General features: G+C 47.2%; 1 protein-coding gene across 1 annotated transcript in view; it reads right to left on the bottom strand.

Annotated features, from left to right (window-relative positions):
• Positions 1–13,045, bottom strand: part of ADAR (adenosine deaminase RNA specific) — a 28,931-nt gene extending 15,886 nt beyond the window's left edge. The window contains 7 exon segments of the mRNA XM_065903326.1: positions 416–606; positions 733–870; positions 1,461–1,568; positions 1,570–1,611; positions 2,101–2,284; positions 4,166–5,598; positions 12,711–13,045. Of these exon segments, the coding sequence (XP_065759398.1) occupies positions 416–606; positions 733–870; positions 1,461–1,568; positions 1,570–1,611; positions 2,101–2,284; positions 4,166–5,598; positions 12,711–12,725 (2,111 nt within the window). The 5' untranslated portion in view covers positions 12,726–13,045.
• Between the last annotated feature and the right edge of the window lie 6,795 nt (positions 13,046–19,840).

The following is a 19,840-nucleotide window of genomic DNA, read 5'->3' as shown; positions in this document are numbered from 1 at the left end:
AGAAGATGATATATACTTACTCTAAAAAACAGAGAAAGAAAAACAGGCTAATATGTGCATGGACTCAAGAAACTGGTAATAGTATATGAGTCTAGGGAAGGAAACTAGAAGTCTAAAACAGAAATGAGACTTTTTCACTGCATATCTTTTCATCAGCCTGAATGATTTTCTAAGGGTGTATATATTCCTTTAAAAATTAAAACTTGTTTAAAAAAATTTAAAAGGCTCACACTCACTGGAAGAGTAGGTATCTTCTCAAGATGGCTAATCTAGTGTCTTCTCAGAGGCCCTGGAGACAGGGCTCTCTCAACATGCCGCTCCTGTCACTCACAGCTAATACACATCCTTCCTTTCCCTGGGTTACAGGCTGTCTCACCCTGTGACACAAGGCTGTGGCCAGGACTGGAGCACTCACTTGGGCTCGTGAGGAGGTCCGGACTGGTCAACCAACTTGAACTCGGCAGCAAAGCCGTGGGAGCGGGCGTACTCCAATAGGCCTCCCACTGGGTTGGTGTTCAGGTATCTGACGAGCTCACTGATCCTCCTGACCTTGTTGGGCATCACTGATTCCAAGCTGTCGAATGATTCCGTGTTCGTACTTCCAGGCTGAAGGAGAATCAGCCAAAGAGGAACTGTAAACACTTCATGGAAACTCTGAGGGGCCTATGGGCCATCCCACGCCACTCGGTTGCTAAAAACGGCCTGCATCTTGTGAGTAGAATATGGCCCCACCTGGTCGTCAGAAGACGCCGAGCTGGTCGCCTCCCCTTGCAGGGCCTTCATGGCCTCCTCTGCAGCCATGTGCTTCGCTGCCTTCTTGCTTGGGGCGCTGGCAGTGGGGAAGGTATGGGTTCCCATTGCAACACAGTACTAACCTGACAGGGGATGAAAGGGAGAGATTAAACTGGTTTTGATAGAAGAGCTGTACCTAGCCTTTGTCAGGTTGTCGCCCTTTACGACTTGTCATCTCCTTGCACACATCACCTCTGTGCCTTGGCTCACGCAGTCATTCTGCCTTGAAGAGCCGGTGCCTTTCACCCTCCTACTGCCCCCAGTCTCTCGCAGCCCAACTGACCCCTAATTCAACATTTTTAAGCATCAACCTAATTTCATCTCCTCCAGGAACCCTTCCTCTCGAACATGTAAGTCTGCAGAGCCTCAGAGCAGAGAGCTTCTCAGGGAGACCTGGGTCTTGCACCTTAGTCCCACCACCAGTAACCTTCAAGCCATGTATCTCCCTCATGCTCGGCCCCTGGTTTGCCCTGTGAACTCCTAATCCCAGATTCTCTGCTCCACAAGCAACAACCATGCTCTCAAGGCCTCCCATTTTCCATACTGAAAACAGGAGTGACTGCTCAGGGAAATAATCTGCCACCTTGAGGAGGCAAGGAAGAAAATGTATCTCTCTCCTCTCTTTTTTGAGAAAACCTCAGCAGAGATACATGATACAAGAGATGTACTTGGGGTCATGGGCAGGGGCCTTCTCTGGATAGGAGACGGAATTCACAGGAGCTCCCCAACTTGTGCACACACTCAAGCAATGTAGTGACGGGGTTCTTCCCAGAAAGGGAAGGATGTTGCTGAAGTGGTGGTAGTCTGGGACTCTGCAGTCTGTGGAGAAAATGAGACAAAAAAAACAAAAGAAGAACAAAAACAGACTGAGAAAACATTGGTTGTTCTGTCACAGCAGAGGGAATGGGGATGGGAGAACTTCTTTCGGTCAACTGCATGTTTGGGGCTGGCTTTCTAAAGGAAGAGGGTTGCGGGGATTTTCTAGGCCTTGCAGATCAGTTACTTAAACGTTCGTGGTTTCATTTTGTATCCGCCAAGAGAAGAGATTGGATTCAATAAATTTTAACGCCTCTTTCAACTCTGAAATTCTTCAATTCCAGTTAGGTTGGGAGGGGCACCAGGAGAGCTGAATATGAAAAGAGGAAAGGTGGGTTGGTGAGGCAGGGGAGAGGGGACAGTGGGAAGCTGACTCTGAGACAGAGAATGGGTTGGGCAGGCCGAGGTTGTTTCAAGAGGGTCAGATAATGGTCTAGTACTTCACAGATGTGGACAGTGAATGGATGTCCTCCCAGAAGACAGGACACCTACCTTCTCTGATTCTTTCTCTGAGGAGTAGTGGTATGAGTCTTCTGATCTTCCACTGTCCTTGGCTTTAGCTTCCTCAAGCAGAATTGTCATGGCTTTCATGGCTGCATCCTGCTTGGCCACTTTCTTGCTGCCAGCTTCAGCTGGGGGAAACTCTCGGCCACTGATGACAACTTGGAATTTAAATCTTGATGGAAAGTGATTAGATGTGTGAACACGAGTCTAGGCCATCCCTTCTGCCCTCTCCAAAGAGATCTTCACCCTGGAATGTCCTGCTATGCTAAGGGGCCTGCTGACTTGTGAAGGAGACGGAGGGCAGCCCAAGGGACTCCCGTCCCTCGGCAAGCACAGCCCGCTCCTACTTTTTTGGAAACAAAGCAGCCAGAGAGAGAGCAGACTCTCTCTCTCCAAGCTCATTAGAGCAAACATAGCCACAGGTGATAAGAAATTAGCTCAAGGGAAACCCACTATCCTTTAGCAATGAATTAAGATCAAATCTGTACAAAAAATGATGAGCTAAAGTCACCATTCTAGTCTTGTTAGCAACCAAAGAGCCTTTACCCTAAAGCAATGGTGGTAGACTCAGCCACCTCAAGGGCAGTTCCTAAAGAAAGCCAAGGCTTCTCCCAGCGCAGACTCACACTCTCCAGACACCTATGGGGATCAGATGCCTGCCACTCTGGGGGACGTGTTTTCGTCCCCAACCTACCCTCAGAGATACACCGCTCTCATGGTTTCTTTTGAGTCATCCTACAGCTCTATTTGTCTGCCATCTGAGATGAAAGGCATATCTCCTTGTTCTGCAGAGAACCAAAAAGCATTTGTTCTAGGCTCCTGGACTTAGCTTAGTCCGCTTTTGTTCAAGCTTTCAAATTGGTTCAGCTCTTTGCTCAATCTGGGATTTCATTTAGAAAAGTAGGTCAAATTTCTTATTTCCTGGGTCTTCTGAAATATTTGAACATGGCATCAATGTTTCTTAAAGCTGGAGTCCAAAGAAAGGTTAACCACAAAACCCACTGCTGTGCCCCAACTCGGGAGAGGGATGAAGGGAGAAGAAAGGATGGCCATCCTACCTCCACCCCAGACAGAAGCACACCCGTCCTGACCCTGCCAGCTTTTGGATGCACCCTCTCTTCCTCACAGCTCCCCTGCAATGTCATCTCAGTGCCATTAAGACGGTCAGATAAGGAGGCAGGGTCGCCACTGGGAATCATTACTCTCATCAGACAGCAGCCTACAGCTAACGTAAAGGTTAGTGGGGATCTCTGCCGGCGTGCTCTTTAGTTGCGGCGGGCGGCCACTCGGCTTTAGTGGTCTTTGATCTTTGCTAGGCCCTGCAGCAGCTCCTCCTGGGCCCACCTGTCTTCCTCTATCTGTCTGCTGGTTTGGAAGCGCCTATGGTGCTGGGCCAGGCCAGCTGTCTGAGTGAGGTAATTTCTGATTTCACAGCTTAGAAGCAGCAGCAAGTGCTAGCCCACCCATCTGTGCGGAGGCAGCTTGTAAAATTAGAACCACCACCTTCAACAGGCAGGCAGCCGTGCACACCCTACACGTGCATCCCTTCCCTACGGGAGCTGAGCGGGAGGCGGGAGGGGTGGGGTGGTTTGAACCCACTGCTACTTAGCAGCACAAGCCACCCTTACTCTGGTGTGCAGCCAGATGTTCGTGCATCTCCCATGGGGAGCTCAGCTGGTGGGCGGGGGCCGGGGTGGAGGAGGAGGGCACACAGAAGGGGGCGGGAGGGGCATCAAGCCTTCATTACCTCTGGCCTTAGGAGGCAGGCATGGCACTGCTGCATGGAAGCTAATCATCTCCAAAGAAGCTTCGTTTTAGCCAAGAGTGCCAACCTCCCCCTTGCTCAGCCAAGACTCTGGCTGCGCTGAGGTCTATGTTCCCTGCCTAAGAGACAGAGGAAGGGCAAGACAAGGATGACGCAGCCCACAGGTAGAAAGGAAGAGGGAAAAGACAGGGGCCATCAGCCGACACCGCTCACAAGTCGGCCGATACTGTGTCAGGAGCAAGAGCGCCTGACCCCAGCCTGAGGCACAGTTCCTGGGTGGTCTCTTACCGAGGCTCATGGGGTGGTCCGCTCTGCTCTATCATGTTGAACTCACAGGTCTGACTGGCGAACTGGGCATACTCTAACAGGCCGCTGATGGGATTCTTCAGCTGGCACTCTGTCAGTTTCCTGTAGGGCGAGCACCGTGGCAAGCCATGACTGTAGAAGGAGGGCATCTCCATGATGGCGCGGAACTCACCTGGTGCGGCGTGGATACTATTCAAGTCATCAGGGATGTCATCTGTGGCCCACTGGCCGTTTTCAAAGTCAACATACCCTGTTTTGGAGGGGCCGTTGTCATGAACAGGTGGTTTCAGTTTTACTGGCTCTTCTGTGGCCTCTTGCTTGATTTTTAACTTGACAGTGGGTTCCTGCCCATTTTCCACCTTTGCTGGGGTGGCTGTGCTGTTGGAGGTGTCTGAGGCCGGTAAGTTGCAGGTGGGGGCCTCTGTGGTTTTCCTGGTCTCCAGGACAGCAGCAGCTTGAGTGGTCTCGGGAATACTGTCCTTGTTTCTCTTGATCTGTATCCTCTCTCGCTTCTTGTCGGTCAAATGCCATATGGGAGGGGTGGTGCCCTGTCTGCAGACATCCCCCTGCCTTTCCAGGTCAATCAGCACAGCGTTCACATCCCGGGCCTTAGTGAGGCCGATGTTCTTGGCCAAGTTCAGGGCAGAGGAGTTGGACACGTTGAACAGGTAGTCACAGATCTTTTCCTTGATCTCAGCCATGTCGAGAGGCTCAGGAGGCTCTTCCAAGCCAAACGGGGAGCTTCGGTCTTCGGCTTCCACGCTGGAGTCTGGGCTGGGAGCTCCCGGGGTTGGACTGTCTGCTCTTGTTACTTGGCTGGGCTGGTTCTGAGCCTGACCCGGGACCGTGGCTCTCCACAAAGGGGGAGATCCTGCCTCTTGGTGCAGCTTACCCTGCTCTGCCAGAGAGTACAGGACTCGGTTGATGTCCTTCTTCGGGGCTTGCAGCTTCCGGGCCAGATCACGTGCTGTGGTGGCCTTCCCGTCCCCAAGCTCATCCAAGAGCTCTAGGGTCCTCCGTTCCTGATCCTGGCTGATGGTCAGTCCCTGGAAATGTGAGGAGAGCCTGTCAACACCTCTCCATGGCCGAAAGTGACCACGTGGGGAAGGATGCTGGAACCGTCTTGGGAGTACCTGACTTCTGAGAGGCACGCCCCTGGGGACACCTCGGATCTGGAAGGGCCTGGCTCTGCCAGGTGGTCCTGGAAACCTCGGCCGGAGGCCAGGGGGGAACGGTGGCAATGATGGTGGCTGCTTTCCAAAGAGGGGCACTTCTGGGAGCTGCCCCTTGAGAAACTCTATTTGCTGGAGCTGGAAACTGTCATGAAAAGGTCCCCACTCCGGTTGCTGGTGCCTGTGCCTGCCGTGCTCACAGCCCTGGGCTGGGCGGGCTTGGTATCTGTTGAGGGAATACCCCTGCAGAACAAGAAGATGGAGAGAGAATTAGGACTGCGGCGGGGAGACTGTCCCTTCCGCCTGCTTGGGGTGGGGTGGGGGTGGGGGCTGTATCTGCTTCTTAATAAGCTGAGATGCTGAGTGAGATGTGGGCTTGGACCCAGCTAGGGTGGCCTGTGGACCCAACAGAGGGAAGAGATGGAGGAGCAGACAGTGGATGCACAGAGCTCCCGGGAGCATGTGGGGGTGCTGACGTTTCAGCACAGCCTCTCCAGCAACCTAGCGCATTGTCTTCCCCTCAGGAGTTTAGGGAGTTGAGAATGCATGTTTCCACTGATCAAAAAAAAAAAAAAATCCTTTTACAATCCAGAAAACAAATAAATGTTTTACTTTAGAAACAAACAAACACAGAATAACCTAAAAGTGCCAAGGGAGTTAGGAGACCATGAAATGGCCCACCGCCCAGCCCCCTTCTCTGAAATCTATCATCTGGGTGACTATGAAGAAACAAGCAAGTGGACTGGGTGAACTGGAACCCCATCCTCCAAGGCTGTAGCAGAGGAAGTCTCCTCACCTGGGGACAGGGGGCAGGACCTCACAGAATCGTCTAATTGCACTGCCATCCTGGGAGAACCAGAATTTGATTTTAGGGGAACTGGACAGTTTTCTTAGAAAACAGGTACACTGTTCTCACCCTTCAGTATGGTGCCCAGGCTTAGAAGGGACACCGGGCACTCCTACTCAAACCACTAGGCCCAACTGGATGTGTGGGGCTGGTGGTGTCTATTCCACACCCCCTTAGCTACTTCCCAATAGCTGCTTCCATGGCACATCTTCAGAAGCCAGTTCTGTAGGCCACCAGCTACGCCATCTTCTCTCAGAATGCCACTCATTTACCAGAACACAGAGCACTATGACTCTGTCACGACCCAGAGACCAGGACTACTCACCGGAGCGGCTTATGGGACCCAGGGCTGGGGTGTCAGTAAACACCTCGCTGCCTGTCCCCAGGGCTGCACATCTAGGAAACGTTTGTTTCCTCATGCTCACATCCTCCTTGTCTGATCTTCCGGAAGGCCACAGGGACCCGCAGGCAGCTGCATCCCCTTCTTCAGTAACTTCAGCTTTCTATTCCCCCACCCTGCCCCCGGCGCGGTGAGGGGAGTTCAGCGTTCTCACTGGTCATGCTCACAGTACGCGGGCTGCACAGCTCCCCAGCGCCTCTCCAGCGGCTGCCACCTCCGCTTCTCAGCCACACGAGTGGCATGTCCAGCTCCTAATTCAATCTCACTGTTACTTGACCACTGAACCTCCAACCCTGAAACTCTTTTCTAGGGTCAGCAAACGTTTTCTGTAAAGGGCCGGTAGGACGGTCATCTGTAGCACTTCCTTTATAAAACCAGGGGAGGGATGCAGTTTGCTGACTCCTGCTCTTCTCCAACGGCAACTTCCCTGTGTTTCTACAACGTCCACTCCGTCCCCTTGTGGGACCTGCTGCTCACGTGACGTCCACTCCCGCCCCCTGTAGCTGTGGGTCAGCCAAACACCTCCTCATTCAGCCTGCATCTCAGGGTCAGTTCCCTTCTCCACCCAAGGCCTGCTCTCCCCTTTTTCTGTTCCAAAACTTCCAAATGGTGCTGGAGGAGGATACTGCCTCATGCTAATCAGTTCAGTTCAGTCACTCTTTGAGATCACATGAATCGCAGCACACCAGGCCTCCCTGTCCATCACCAACTCCCGGAGTCCACCCAAACCCATGTCCATCAAGTTGGTGATGCCATCCAACCATCTCATCCTTTGTCGTCCCCTTCTCCTTTTGCCCCCAATCCTTCCCAGCATTAGGGTCTTTTCCAATGAATCAACTCTTCGCATGAGGTGGCCAAAGTATTGGAGTTTCAGCTTCAACATCAGTCCTTCCAATGAACACCCAGGACTGATCTCCTTTAGGATGGACTGGTGGGATCTTCTTGCAGTCCAAGGGACTCTCAAGAGTCTTCTCCAACACCACAGTTCAAAAGCATCAATTCTTCAGCGCTCAGCTTTCTTCACCATCCAACTCTCACATCCATACATGACTACTGGAAAAACCATAGTCTTGACTAGACGGATCTTTGTTGGCAAAGTAATGTCTCTGCTTTTAAATATGCTATCTAGGTTGGTCATAACTTTCCTTCCAAGGAGAAAGCGGTTTTTAATTTCACGGCTGCAATCACCATCTGCAATGATTTTGGAGCCCCCAAAAATAAAGTCTGACACTGTTTCCACTGTCTCCCCATCTATTTCCCATGAAGTGATGGGACCAGATGCCATGATCTTAGTTTTCTGAATGTTGAGCTTTAAGCCAACTTTTTCACTCTCCTCTTTCACTTTCATCAAGAGGCTTTTTAGTTCCTCTTCACTTTCTCCCATAAGGGTGGTGTCGTCTGCATATCTGAGGTTATTGTTATTTCTCCCAGCAATCATGATTCCAGCTTGTGCTTCTTCCAGCCCAGTGTTTCTCATGATGTACTCTGCATATAAGTTAAATAAGCAAGGTAACAATATATAGCTTTGACGTACTCCTTTTCCTATTTGGAACCAGTCTGTTGTTCCATGTCCAGTTCTGACTGTTGCTTCCTGATCTGCATACAGGTTTCTCAAGAGACAGGTCAGACGGTCTGGTATTCCCATCTCTTTAAGAATTTTCCAGTTTATTGTGATCCACACAGTCAAAGGTTTTGGCATAGTCAATAAAGCAGAAATAGATGTTTTTCTGGAACTCTCTTGCTTTTTTGATGATCCAGTGGATGTTGTCAGTTTGATCTCTGGTTCCTCTGCCTCTTCTAAAACCAGTTTAAACATCTGGAAGTTCATGGTTCATGTATTGCTGAAGCCTGGCTTGGAGAACTTTGAGCATTACTTTACTAGCATGTGAGATGAATGCAATTGTGTGGTAGTCCGAGCATTCTTTGGCATTGCCTTTCTTTGGGACTGGAATGAAAACTGACCTTTTCCAGTCCTGTGGCCACTGCTGAGTTTTCCAAATTTGCCTACTACTGTGGACAGGAATCCCTTAGAAGAAATGGAGTAGCCATCATGGTCAACAAAACAGTCTGAAATGCAGTATTTGGATGCAATCTCTAAAACGACAGAATGATCTCTGTTCATTTCCAAGGCAAACCATTCAATATCACAGTAATCCAAGCCTATGCCCCAACCAGTAATGCTGAAGAAGCTGAAGTTGAATGGTTCTATGAAGACCTATAAGACCTTTTAGAACTAACACCCAAAAGAGATGTACTTGTCATTATAGGGGACTGGAATGCAAAAGTAGGAAGTCAGGAAACACCTGGAGTAACAGGCAAATTTGGCTTTGGAACACAGACTGAAGCAGGGCAAAGGCTAATAGAGTTTTGCCAAGAGAATGCACTGGTCATAGCAAACACCCTCTTCAACAACACAAGAGAAGACTCTACACATGGACATCACCAGATGGTCAACACCGAAATCGGATCGATTATATTCTTTGCAGCCAAAGATGGAGAAGCTCTACACAGTCAGCAAAATCAAGACCAGGAGCTGACTGTGGCTCAGATCATGAACTCCTTATTGCCAAATTCAGACTTAAATTGAAGAAAGCAGGGAAAACCACTAGACCATTCAGGTATGACCTAGATCAAATCCCTTCTGATTATACAGTGGAAGTGAGAAATAGATTTAAGGGATTAGATCTGATAGACAGAGTGCATGATGAACTATGAACGGAGATTCATGACATTGTACAGGAGACAGGGATTAAGACCATCCCCAAGGAAAAGAAATGCAAAAAAGCAAAATGGCTGTCTGAGGAGGCCTTACAAATAGCTGTGAAAAGAAGAGAAGTGAAAAGCAAAGGAGAAAAAGAAAGATATTCCCATCTGAATGCAGAGTTCCAAAGAACAGCCAGGAGAGATAAGAAAGCCTTCCTCAGTGACCAATGCAAAGAAATAGAGGAAAACAACAGAATGGGAAAGACTAGAGATCTCTTCAAGAAAATTAGATACCAAGGGAACATTTCATGCAAAGATGGGCTCGATAAAGGACAGAAATGGTATGGACCTCATGCTAATAAGACCACATAAACTACTCCTCTTTGTTTGCAGGGCTGTTTGGTGGTCAGTTCAGTACAACAAATATACGCCCACTCAATGCGGATTGAGCTCTCTTTTTAAAAAATCCTCCCACAGCTTGGTGACACAGCACCAAAGATCTCTCATCGTTCTTTTTCCTTCTGTCTGTCCCTAACCTTTCTTTCACCCCTTAGATATAATCAGTCCCCAGGGTTTTGTCTACACCTCTCTTCTTCCTTCCCAAGGTTGATGTCACCCACTCCTGTAACCTTAAACAGTCTTTTTAAGAAACAGTGTTCAAATCTGTTATCTCCAGCTGCCACCTGTGCTGAAGCTTAAGACTTGAATTTTCAAATGCTCAGATGATCTGTTCACTTAGATTCTTGACCACTACTTCAAATGACACACATTCTCAACCAAATTAATTCTTTTCCCTCTCCCAGCCCCTTCTCCTATTGTTCTTATTACTGTTAATGGCAGCACTCTCCTCTTAGGTATTAAGGCTGGAAACCTGAGTCATCCCTGCTGCCTGCCTACCTTAGTCCCTTGTCTCCCACATCTCATCAGGTAGTCGCAAAGTCCTATCTTGTCTACCACCTCTATATTTTCTCTTATGTGTCTTTTCCCAGTTTTAGCCCCTCATTATCTCTCACATGGGCTGCCACTGTGCCTCTCATCTTCCCCCCTCTCTCTACATGCCCGTGCAACATCCCTGCTTCTCCCCCTCCTTTCACCTGTTACAACTTGGGTCCTTTCCCCACACATCTCTCTAGATGCCACCTTCTCCAGGAGACTTCTGACTCCCGCACACCCCAGCCTGTGAGGGTTTCCTCTCCTTGAACTCCTCCCACCCCGCACCTCTTACACCATGGACTTTACCTTTTATCTTAGCTACTGATTTTTTTTTTTTTTTGCTACTGATTATTTTCTTAATGGCACATACAGTCACATACAGATTGTAGTGTATCTCAAAGGTGATTAATAATATTGGGTGCCCTATAACTTATACTAATGTCTCTATTCTCAATAGTCTCCATGTAATATGTGGGGGAGGCTGCAGTCAACTCGAGAGTAAGCCTCTGGGGGACAAGGACTACATACACTTCAGTTATAGTACCTGGCACAAAGCTGCTCCTGAACCAACATCTGCATGAACAAGCCATCGCTAGATATGCAACCTCTTCACCTCATCATTGCTTTTCTTGCTCCTCTTGCTGCACACAACCCCCCTCCCTCTTCAGGGCTGAGGTATTTGTGAGCACAGTGAGTGCTCGGCTCACAGGACTCAATCACGGGGACTTCAGGGGATTTCTGTTTAGCTCTTTGAGTGACCTTGGTCGAAGAACTTTGTTTCAAAGTGGCTGAAGTCAGTTTCTAGCTCAATGCTTTCTAGATCTAAGCTGCTGCTTCTTGGCCAAAACTTGTAAAATATTTGAATGTCTATTTAAAGAAGAGTAGAACAAATCATGACACATTCAGGCTATGGAACCATACTCACAGTTTTTTAAAAAAGGTGTCATCTATTTAGGAACGATATAATGTTAAATTAACAAAGAAAGCAAGCTGCAGACAAATATGTATGCTATAATCCCTTTTTTCACAAACAAAAGGGAAAAAAACCATGAATGTGTATGCACGATAGAAAGAACACAGAGAAAAGAGACAAGGAAAGGATACACAAATTTGTTAACAACAGTTATTTTAGAGAAAAATTAGAGGGAGATTATTAATTTTTCCTTTATACCCCCCTAAAATCTCCTAAAAGCCAAACCATCACTTGGGAACAGCCCTGTGGAGAGTCACAGAATGGGACTGAGAGCAGGAAGAAAGGAGGAAACCAAGCCTGACGGTGATCATTCTTAAATCCTTCAGCATCCCCCCTCACCCAACTTCATGCCTATGTACTGTACTAACTATGTGACAAGTCACTTACGCCCAGCAAAGTCTCCCTTTAACCTATTCTCACATATTTAAGGTTAAGAGAGAAGCCCCCACCTTCACCACATGGGCTCCATAGGGTAATATACTGGTTTGCATAAAAAAATGCTTTCCCCACAAGTCAAGTGTCCCTAATTCTTTTAAAGAAGGGAAAAACATACATACACATATACATATATGTATGCACACACACACATGTACATATACTTTACATGTATTTAAAATTAAGGTATATTTATATACAGTAAAGTGTACCCTTTTTGGTGTATAATTCTGAGTTTTGACCATACAGAGTCAAAGCAGACACACCCCCCTGCCTACCCCTGAGATCTAGATACAGAGCATTTCCCTTTCCCAAAAACGTTTTTTATGCACTTTGTAAATAGCTTCTTTCTCCACACACAGCTCCTGTGAACAACTGATCTGTCTTCTGTCCCTGTAGGTTTTTCTTCCAGAATGTCATCTAGATGGACTCATATGCAGTGTTTTAAGTGCAGCTTCTTTTGCTCAGCATCACGAATCTGATTTGTCCATGCTGTTGCATACAGCAGTATTTCCTGCCCTTTGTGGCTGAGCAGTTTTCCACTATATGGATGTACCCCAGTTTGTTTAATCACCTGTTGAAGGACACTAGGGTTTTCCAGGTTTTAGAGATAATGAATCAAGCCACTATGAACTTTCTCCTAAAGTTAAGGAGGAGACGCTCAACGTTAATCAGGCTGTCCAAGGTGGGGGCGCGGGGGGCAGGGGGCGGGAGGTGGCTAAAGGCGAGATTGAGCCGCCATGGGGTCCTAGCAGAAAAGCAGAGGGGGGCTGTCTTGACCTGGGCTCAGGCCTTGGTCCTCTGGGGGAGGAGATGCATTTCCCTCACAAATCCTCTTCCACATCTTACTCAACACAGAGTTAATAAGCATTACACAAACTTCTGAATTCCTGGAATAGCAATTTTGCTTGGCAAGAAAACACACTCTCTCACACAATACGCATATGTTAAGCAGGAAAACAGCGACTGGGGCGCGGGAGGGGGTGGGGCGGGGAGGAGGAGAAGATGAGCCCAGGCCAGCAGGTTGCGGGCGCCGGCTCTGGGCCCTAACCCCAGGGGCTTACCTGTCTTGGGTCCATGGCGCGCCCCAGGCATGTTCCGGTGCCTGCCCGCAGCCAGCAGCGCGACCCTCCGCAGCCGGACCTTTCCCAGGGCAGGCCGCGGGCCTCCCAGACGCAGGGGGCGCCTCTGGAGTCGACTCAAGCCCCGGGAGCAGGGAGCCGGGAGCTTCAAGCCGGGAACAGGGCTGGGAAATGGCTCCGGTTCAATTTCACTTTCGTTTCTTCAAACGGACCTCCCTCTTTGCAAAGTTTGGCCGAGGGGCGGGGCTTGTGCAAAGGAGCCCAAGAAAGTCTGGTTTCGTTCCGAGTACAAGTTTAATCCTTTCCTTGCGTGAGAACTGGGCGAGATACGCTTTCTTTAGGAAAACACCTATAAAATACTGAGCTCGTCAATCCCTCACGGCTGTCTCAGGAATACACGGGATAAAGCGAACTGAGAACAAAGCCACCCTGCGAAGCCTAGCGCTGGAGAAGAGTCTAGGGCTCCGTTTTCTTACTCCCAGATCCTCTCTAAGGTGACTGCGTGTCTCTAAAGTGGAAGGGGGGCCCAAAGCTCTTCAAGTGACTAACTGTCCTCACTGTGAACTATTTACCCATACTCGAGCATATTAACTGATGTTGCACTTAAAAAAAACAGAAAAGGTCTTTTTCCCCTTGCCCTGAGTGCTTTTTAAAAAAAACAACAACAAAAAAAAACCCACAACTGTTTCTGATCTGTAGTCAATAACCAAGACTAACCTGATCTGTAAACTAAATCCTGTACCTCAGACCTTGCAGGGGCTACCTTCTGCATCTGTTATCTTTCAACTCTATGCTAATCACATCCTGTGTTTGGTGCTCACCTTTCTAGTACTCTCTTTGCAGACCACTCCTTGTAGTTCTTCACTTTTTTTTTTTTTTTTTTGCATTACAGAAAGGAGGCCACAGTACAAGTCAAGAAAGACTATGGACCCAACAACTGGGCTACCAGACAGCAGCCAATGACAGTGCAAGAGGAAGAATACAAGACCCTTACACCTTTGCTCCTCATCACTGACCCCTAACTGTGAGCCTCATCCACGGAATCCAGATTCCTCCTGGAAGGGGGGCACGGTTCTTGAAGAACAAGCCTACTGTGCTCTCCCTTCCACTGGCTGAGGATTAAAGCCACCTTTCTACTTCCTCCAAACTATGTATTTTTTATTTGGCTTTAGTGAGCAGACAAAGCCAAGATCTTGGCTGCATCAACATGACTACATAACAGCCAGCATGTAGTAGCAAGATAATAATATCAGCAACTGACTTAAGGATCTACATCATAAAACCATCCCACCTTTCAGCATCCATCCAGGCAAGGGTGAAGTCCCTTACACGCCTCATCTCCTTTTTTTTTTTGGTGAGCCCCTGCAGTGGAAGTGGGAGTCTTAACCACTGGACAGCCAGGGAAGTCCCACCTTATCTCTTTAATCTTCACAACAGCTCTGCAAGGTGGGCATTATTCCCAAATTACAGATGTGGAAATGGAGGCTCCACTGGGGCCGTGCTGCTGCTAAATCCAGGTCTGACTGCAGAAAGTCACTCTTCATTACCACTCTACACTCAATCATGTTACATGATGGCTTTCAAAAAGATAATTTTTTGTTGTCAATTGATTTCATGATCAGGCTTATATATCTGCTCTATTTTGTCCAAGATGTCTGGGAAAAGATCAATTATAATGCTCAACAGCTCTCTTCCCCGCTCACCTGTGAGAAATTTCTTTTTCTATATTTCATTTCAATTATATCCCCACTGTGTGAATGAAAAATACTGCCTGCTATATCAGTTAAGCAAAGGATGTTGCAGCTATCAAGTCATCACATTACAGCTATCCCAATAGTGAGCCCTGAGGGAACTCAGGCTAAAAGCAATGCCCACCAGCCAATCATCCAACTCTGCAGCCCTCTCCTCCATGTCATGGTGCCCCTGGAGGAAACTCAGGATGAGAAAACACAGGATATATCCAGTTTTCTTTAATTAACAATAATTTCTTGATGTTCTGACTACCTGGTCTTTGTTGAAATAACTCCTATATATCCCGGGACCTCCCTTATCTCTGGAGCAGTCTCTCAGAGTTATTTGAGCGGCCGTGTCCTGGGCTTAAGTCCTCAGTTTTGTCCGCTGAATAAAACACAGCGCTCAATTTTTAGGTTGTGCATTTTTTTTTCAGTGGACAACTGCTTATGAGATTTAAAGGCAGTTCCTTCACAGCACTGTCTCCAGCTGATGCCCTTTCACACCTCCTCTCACTCCATTCGCCCAGCTGGTGTGAGCGCCCCTCTCCCCTGGCAACTTCCCATTTCTAGTGTACTGTGCTCCTTCCCTCTCAGTGTCTTTCTGCATTCTAGTCCAGTCTTGAATATACTTCCTCCACAGCTTCTGGTGGAAGTCTTTCAAGATCTGCTTCAAATATTATCTCCAAGGGAAGCTTTGCCCCACTTTCGGTGGGGGAGGGGGTGCAATTCGTAGTTCCTTATTTGGTTCTTCTCTCTTACTCAACACTTACCCCTACTAGAGCACTTTCACCATCCTCTGAAAATGCCTCATTCTTCATTCATTTAACAGAGACTTCTCTAAACACCTAACATATGCCAGACACTGTGTTAAGCACTAAGGACATGAGACAAATAAGAGTCCTGCCCCTTCAGCTAACAGTCAGCCTGGTGGGGGAGACTGATGTTTCACATGATCATCACAATGTTATGAACTACTTATTTATATATCTGCCTTTAGAGCTGTAAAGTCTTCTCCCGGGGCAGGGAACTCCCCACATTCCCTTCAGGGAGCTGGTTAGTTGACTGAATAACAGACTGCTCTGTAGAAAAAACAATGGGCAAAACGGTGGCACAGGAATGTCACAAGAGGAAATTAAAAATACCAGTACACATAAGAGACAGTGCTCTATCTCAGGAAAGGAAATGCAAAGCAAAGCCTCAGTGAGTTACTGTCCATTATCAAATAAGCACATTAACCAGCTGATGAGAGCACGTGAGAGCAAGGGTGCAGAACAGCTCCTAGTTATTACAGGAAACCTGGGAAAGGTGTGAATCTACACACCCCGCAATTCAGCAATTTCACTTCTAGACCAGGACACACATACAGGAAGTTGGTAGTTGCATTATTCATAATAGCTCCCAACCGGAAACCAGCCAAGCGTTCTTCAAAAGGAAAATGGATAAATGGTGACATCTGCCTATGAGAGAATATTATACAGCAACAAAAATGAAAGAACTACAACCACATGCAACAAGGTGGTTAATCATTAAACATGATAATTAGTGAAAGAAGCCATATACATATGACATGGTTCCACTTATAAGTCTCAAGCCAGGCAAAACAACTATAGTATACCCTGCATCAAAGACAGGAGGTGGTTATCTCTAGGGCAGGAAGGAGAGGTTTTGACTGGAAAGGAATGTTTTGGATGCTGCTGATATTCTAGTTCTTGACTTGGGTGGTGGCTACATACATGGCTTTCCAATAATTCATTAAGGCATACACTGATGATTTATGCACCTTTCTGTACGTATGTTTTGTACTTCACAATGTTAAAAGGTTAAAAACAGTAAACTCTTCCTGCAGCAACTCCAGTGTCTCCTCTTTTTCAAGTAAAATGAGTTACGTCTCACCTCTGCTTTCTTGCCTTCAAGCTAAACAATCCCAAGACCTCTCACCCTTCCACAAGAATGATCCAGAAAAGCACTCATCATAGCTACTGTGCAGGGAAGCTGCATCACTGTTGCCTCCGTGGCTTTGAATCAAACCCAGGAAGCACAGGGGAAGCAGGAAGGCAAAATTTGTTTCCTGAACAGTCAGTCAGTGTATGCCTTGAAAGAATAACTGTGCTTGCCACTTAATCTCAGCAGCTCAAGTAACTGCAAATAGTCTTATTCATAAATGTTTCATCTCCTTGCCCTCAGTGATTGTTTCAGCTCCCACAGGATTGTGAGGTGGTGACATCAGTCTTTGTACTGTTCTATTGTAGGGGCCTGGAGAGTTGGATGAAGTTCTTTTAAAAAATAACCTAAAGTATTAATTAATAACACTTTAATCGCAGTGCTGATTGCCAGAAAATTAGAGATGAGCAAACATGGTCAGGTGTGAAAGTATTAGTGGCTCAGTCGTGTCTCTTTGTGACCCCATGGGCTGTAGCCCGCCAGGCTCCTCTGTCCGTGGAATTCTCCAGGCAAGAATGCTAGAGTGGGTTGACATTCCCTTCTCCAGGGGATCTTCCTGACCCAGGGATAAAACCCAGGTCTCCTGCATTGCAGGCAGATTCTTTACCATCTGAGCCACCGGTGAAGCCCACACATGGTCAAAACTACCCTAAATCTCCACTGTTAGCTCACCGGTGCTCACCCTTGCTGTGTATCCAAGCTCCATGGACACATCTATGCAGCTCTCCTAACACAGGTGCGTACCTCCCCAGGAGCTTGCGACTATCTGCTGCCTGGCAGTAGCCCCAAATGCAGAACCTCCTGTGAACATACTACCTAAGGTTACTTGCTAACAACTGCCTAAGTGATAAGAGTTACTGTCTAAAATTAGGTAATACTCCAAAAGCCCCCCATTCAGTGTCCTCAGAAATCTGGCTCCCACATAACACTGACAAGTTCTGGCTCCATGTGAGCCTCTGGGACCTGGACTTGCCCAGTTACAGGGAAGGACGTGTTATCATCTGGACTACTGGGTTGGTTTTTGTTTCCAGACCCTGTTACTCTTGTTTTTGAACTATATATATAACTGTTAACCTCGCTTTGTAATGGTTAACTTGGCTTGTTGTGGATTTTCTGTTTAACCTGACTACCCGCGTGCGTGCCCGCTCAGTCACTTCAGTAGTGTCTGACTCTTCGCGACCCTATGGACCATAGCCCGTCAGGCTCCTCTGTCCACGGGATTCTTCAGGCAAGAATACTGGAGTGGGTTACCATGCCCTCCTCCAGGGGATACTACCAACTCGGGGATCAAACCCGTGTCTTTTGCGTCTCCTGCGCTGGCTGGCAGGTGGGTTCTTTACCACCAGAGCCACCTGGGAAGCCCCTTCCTGCGTGCAGGGATGCATGTTTACAACAACGGTCTTTCTAGTCTGTAATTTCCTGTAACCAGACTTCTCTGCACATATGGGCTGTATCCAGTTGGATCATCTCTCTCCCTGCTGTAAAGCAGACGTCTGCAAACTCCTTCAGTATTCGCTCATACAGCCGATACCGCAACAAAAATGGACTGCCTGTGAATGTGTGCGACCGAACTTGCAGCACATTATCAAAAAAGTAATGAATTACTGAGTTATTTTAAATACTAGCGCACTATTTTAGAAGAGGATCTGCACCTAAATAAACTCATGTTCTTATCTTAACTCCTAGGAAATACGTAGCAAGCAATTCATAGAGTTGCTAGGCATACATTTATTGCCTTCTTTTTTCATTGTTTCAATATTTAATCACTGGGTTTTTTATTCTACTAGACAGCTACTGCCACATCAACATAACTTTCACAATTGCCAGGGTCTTCCTATAATAACCTGACTTGCTTCGATAACCTATAAGGCTTCCTGTGGGCAGAATAGCAAAGTTGCCCAACTGATTGAGCAGTGCTCCACAGCTGTCTTTACGCTGATGTATATTCTATTAAGGGTATTGACTAGACTGGCTTTTGAAGTTACAAGAAAGCAAGAGACGCCGCAGGTACCTCCAGAAAAAACACAGGTCTCCAGAAGTGGCCTCTACCTGCTCAAAGTTACCCAGTAAATGAAGGAAGAAAAATAGTATTTATCAAATATCTATAGGTATTGTGGTAAGTACTATATTTTAAAGATATACTAGTAGTAATGCCAAAATAACATGAATAGTAATGGCTTACATGCCTGCGCTGAGTATTTTACATGTCAGTTTAAAGTGCAAATGTACCTTTAGTCTCATAAACACTTCACACGCACATGGCTTGTGGTTTTACGCACTAAGTCCAGATACTCTGAAACCACATCTTCTATGCTAGGTTGGTCTGGCAAGAAGGACCCGACTGAGCTAGTTTGGGGCTCTAGCCAGAGAGGCTCAGCAACTGGTCCACATTTAGGTTCCACTGAGTCAAAGTTAGACTATTAGTCTAGTTAGAACTGGACACGGAACAACAGACTGGTTCCAAATCAGGAAAAGGAGTACATCAAGGCTATACATTGTCACCCTGCTTATTTAACTTATACGCAGTGCACATCATGAGAAACGTTGAGCTGGATGAAGCACAAGCTGGAATCAAGATTGCCAGGAGAAATATCAATAACCTCACATATGCAGATGACACCACCCTATGGCAGAAAGCGAAGAACTGAACCTTTTGATGAAAGCGAAAGAGGAGAGTGAAAAAGTTGGCTTAAAACTCAACATTCAGAAAACCAAGATCATGGCATCCGGTTCCATCACTTCATGACAAATAGATGGGGAAACAATGGAAACAGTGTGACAGATTTTATTTTGGGGGGCTCCTAAATCACTGCAGATGGTGATTGCAGCCATGAAATTAAAAGACACTTGATCCTTGGAAGAAAAGCTATGTCCAACCTAGATTGCATATTAAAAAGCAGAGACGTTGCTTGGCCAACAAAGGTCTGTCTAGTCAAAGTTATGGTTTTTCCAGTACTCATGTATGGATGTGAAAGTAGGACTATAAAGAAAGCTGAGTGCTGAAGAACTGATGCTTTTGAAACGTGGTGTTGAAGAAGACTCTTGAGAGTCCCTTGGACTTCGAGGAGATCCAACCAGTCTATCCTAAAGGAAATCAGTCCTGAATATTCACTGGAAGGACTGATGCTAAAACTGAAACTCCAATCCTTTGGCTCCCTGATGAGAAGAACTGACTCATTTGAAAAGATCCTGATGCTGGAAAAGATTGAAGGTGGGAGGAGAAGGGGACGTCAGAGGTTGAGATGGTTGGATGGCATCACTGACTCAATGCACATGAGTCTGAGCAAGCTCTGGGAGGTGGTGATGAACAGGGAAGCATGGGGTCCCTGCAGTCCATGGGATCTTCAAAGAGTTGGACACAATTGAGCGACTGAACTGAACTGAGTCAAAGTCCAAACGGGGGACCTTCCCTCTCACTCTTGCCTTCCCTCCTTTCTC

This window comes from Muntiacus reevesi, chromosome 1 (assembly GCF_963930625.1).
Source record: "Muntiacus reevesi chromosome 1, mMunRee1.1, whole genome shotgun sequence".
NCBI classification, from domain to species: domain Eukaryota; kingdom Metazoa; phylum Chordata; class Mammalia; order Artiodactyla; family Cervidae; genus Muntiacus; species Muntiacus reevesi.
Note: the sequence above shows the minus strand (reverse complement) of the source record. Positions and strands in the feature narration are given on the sequence as shown.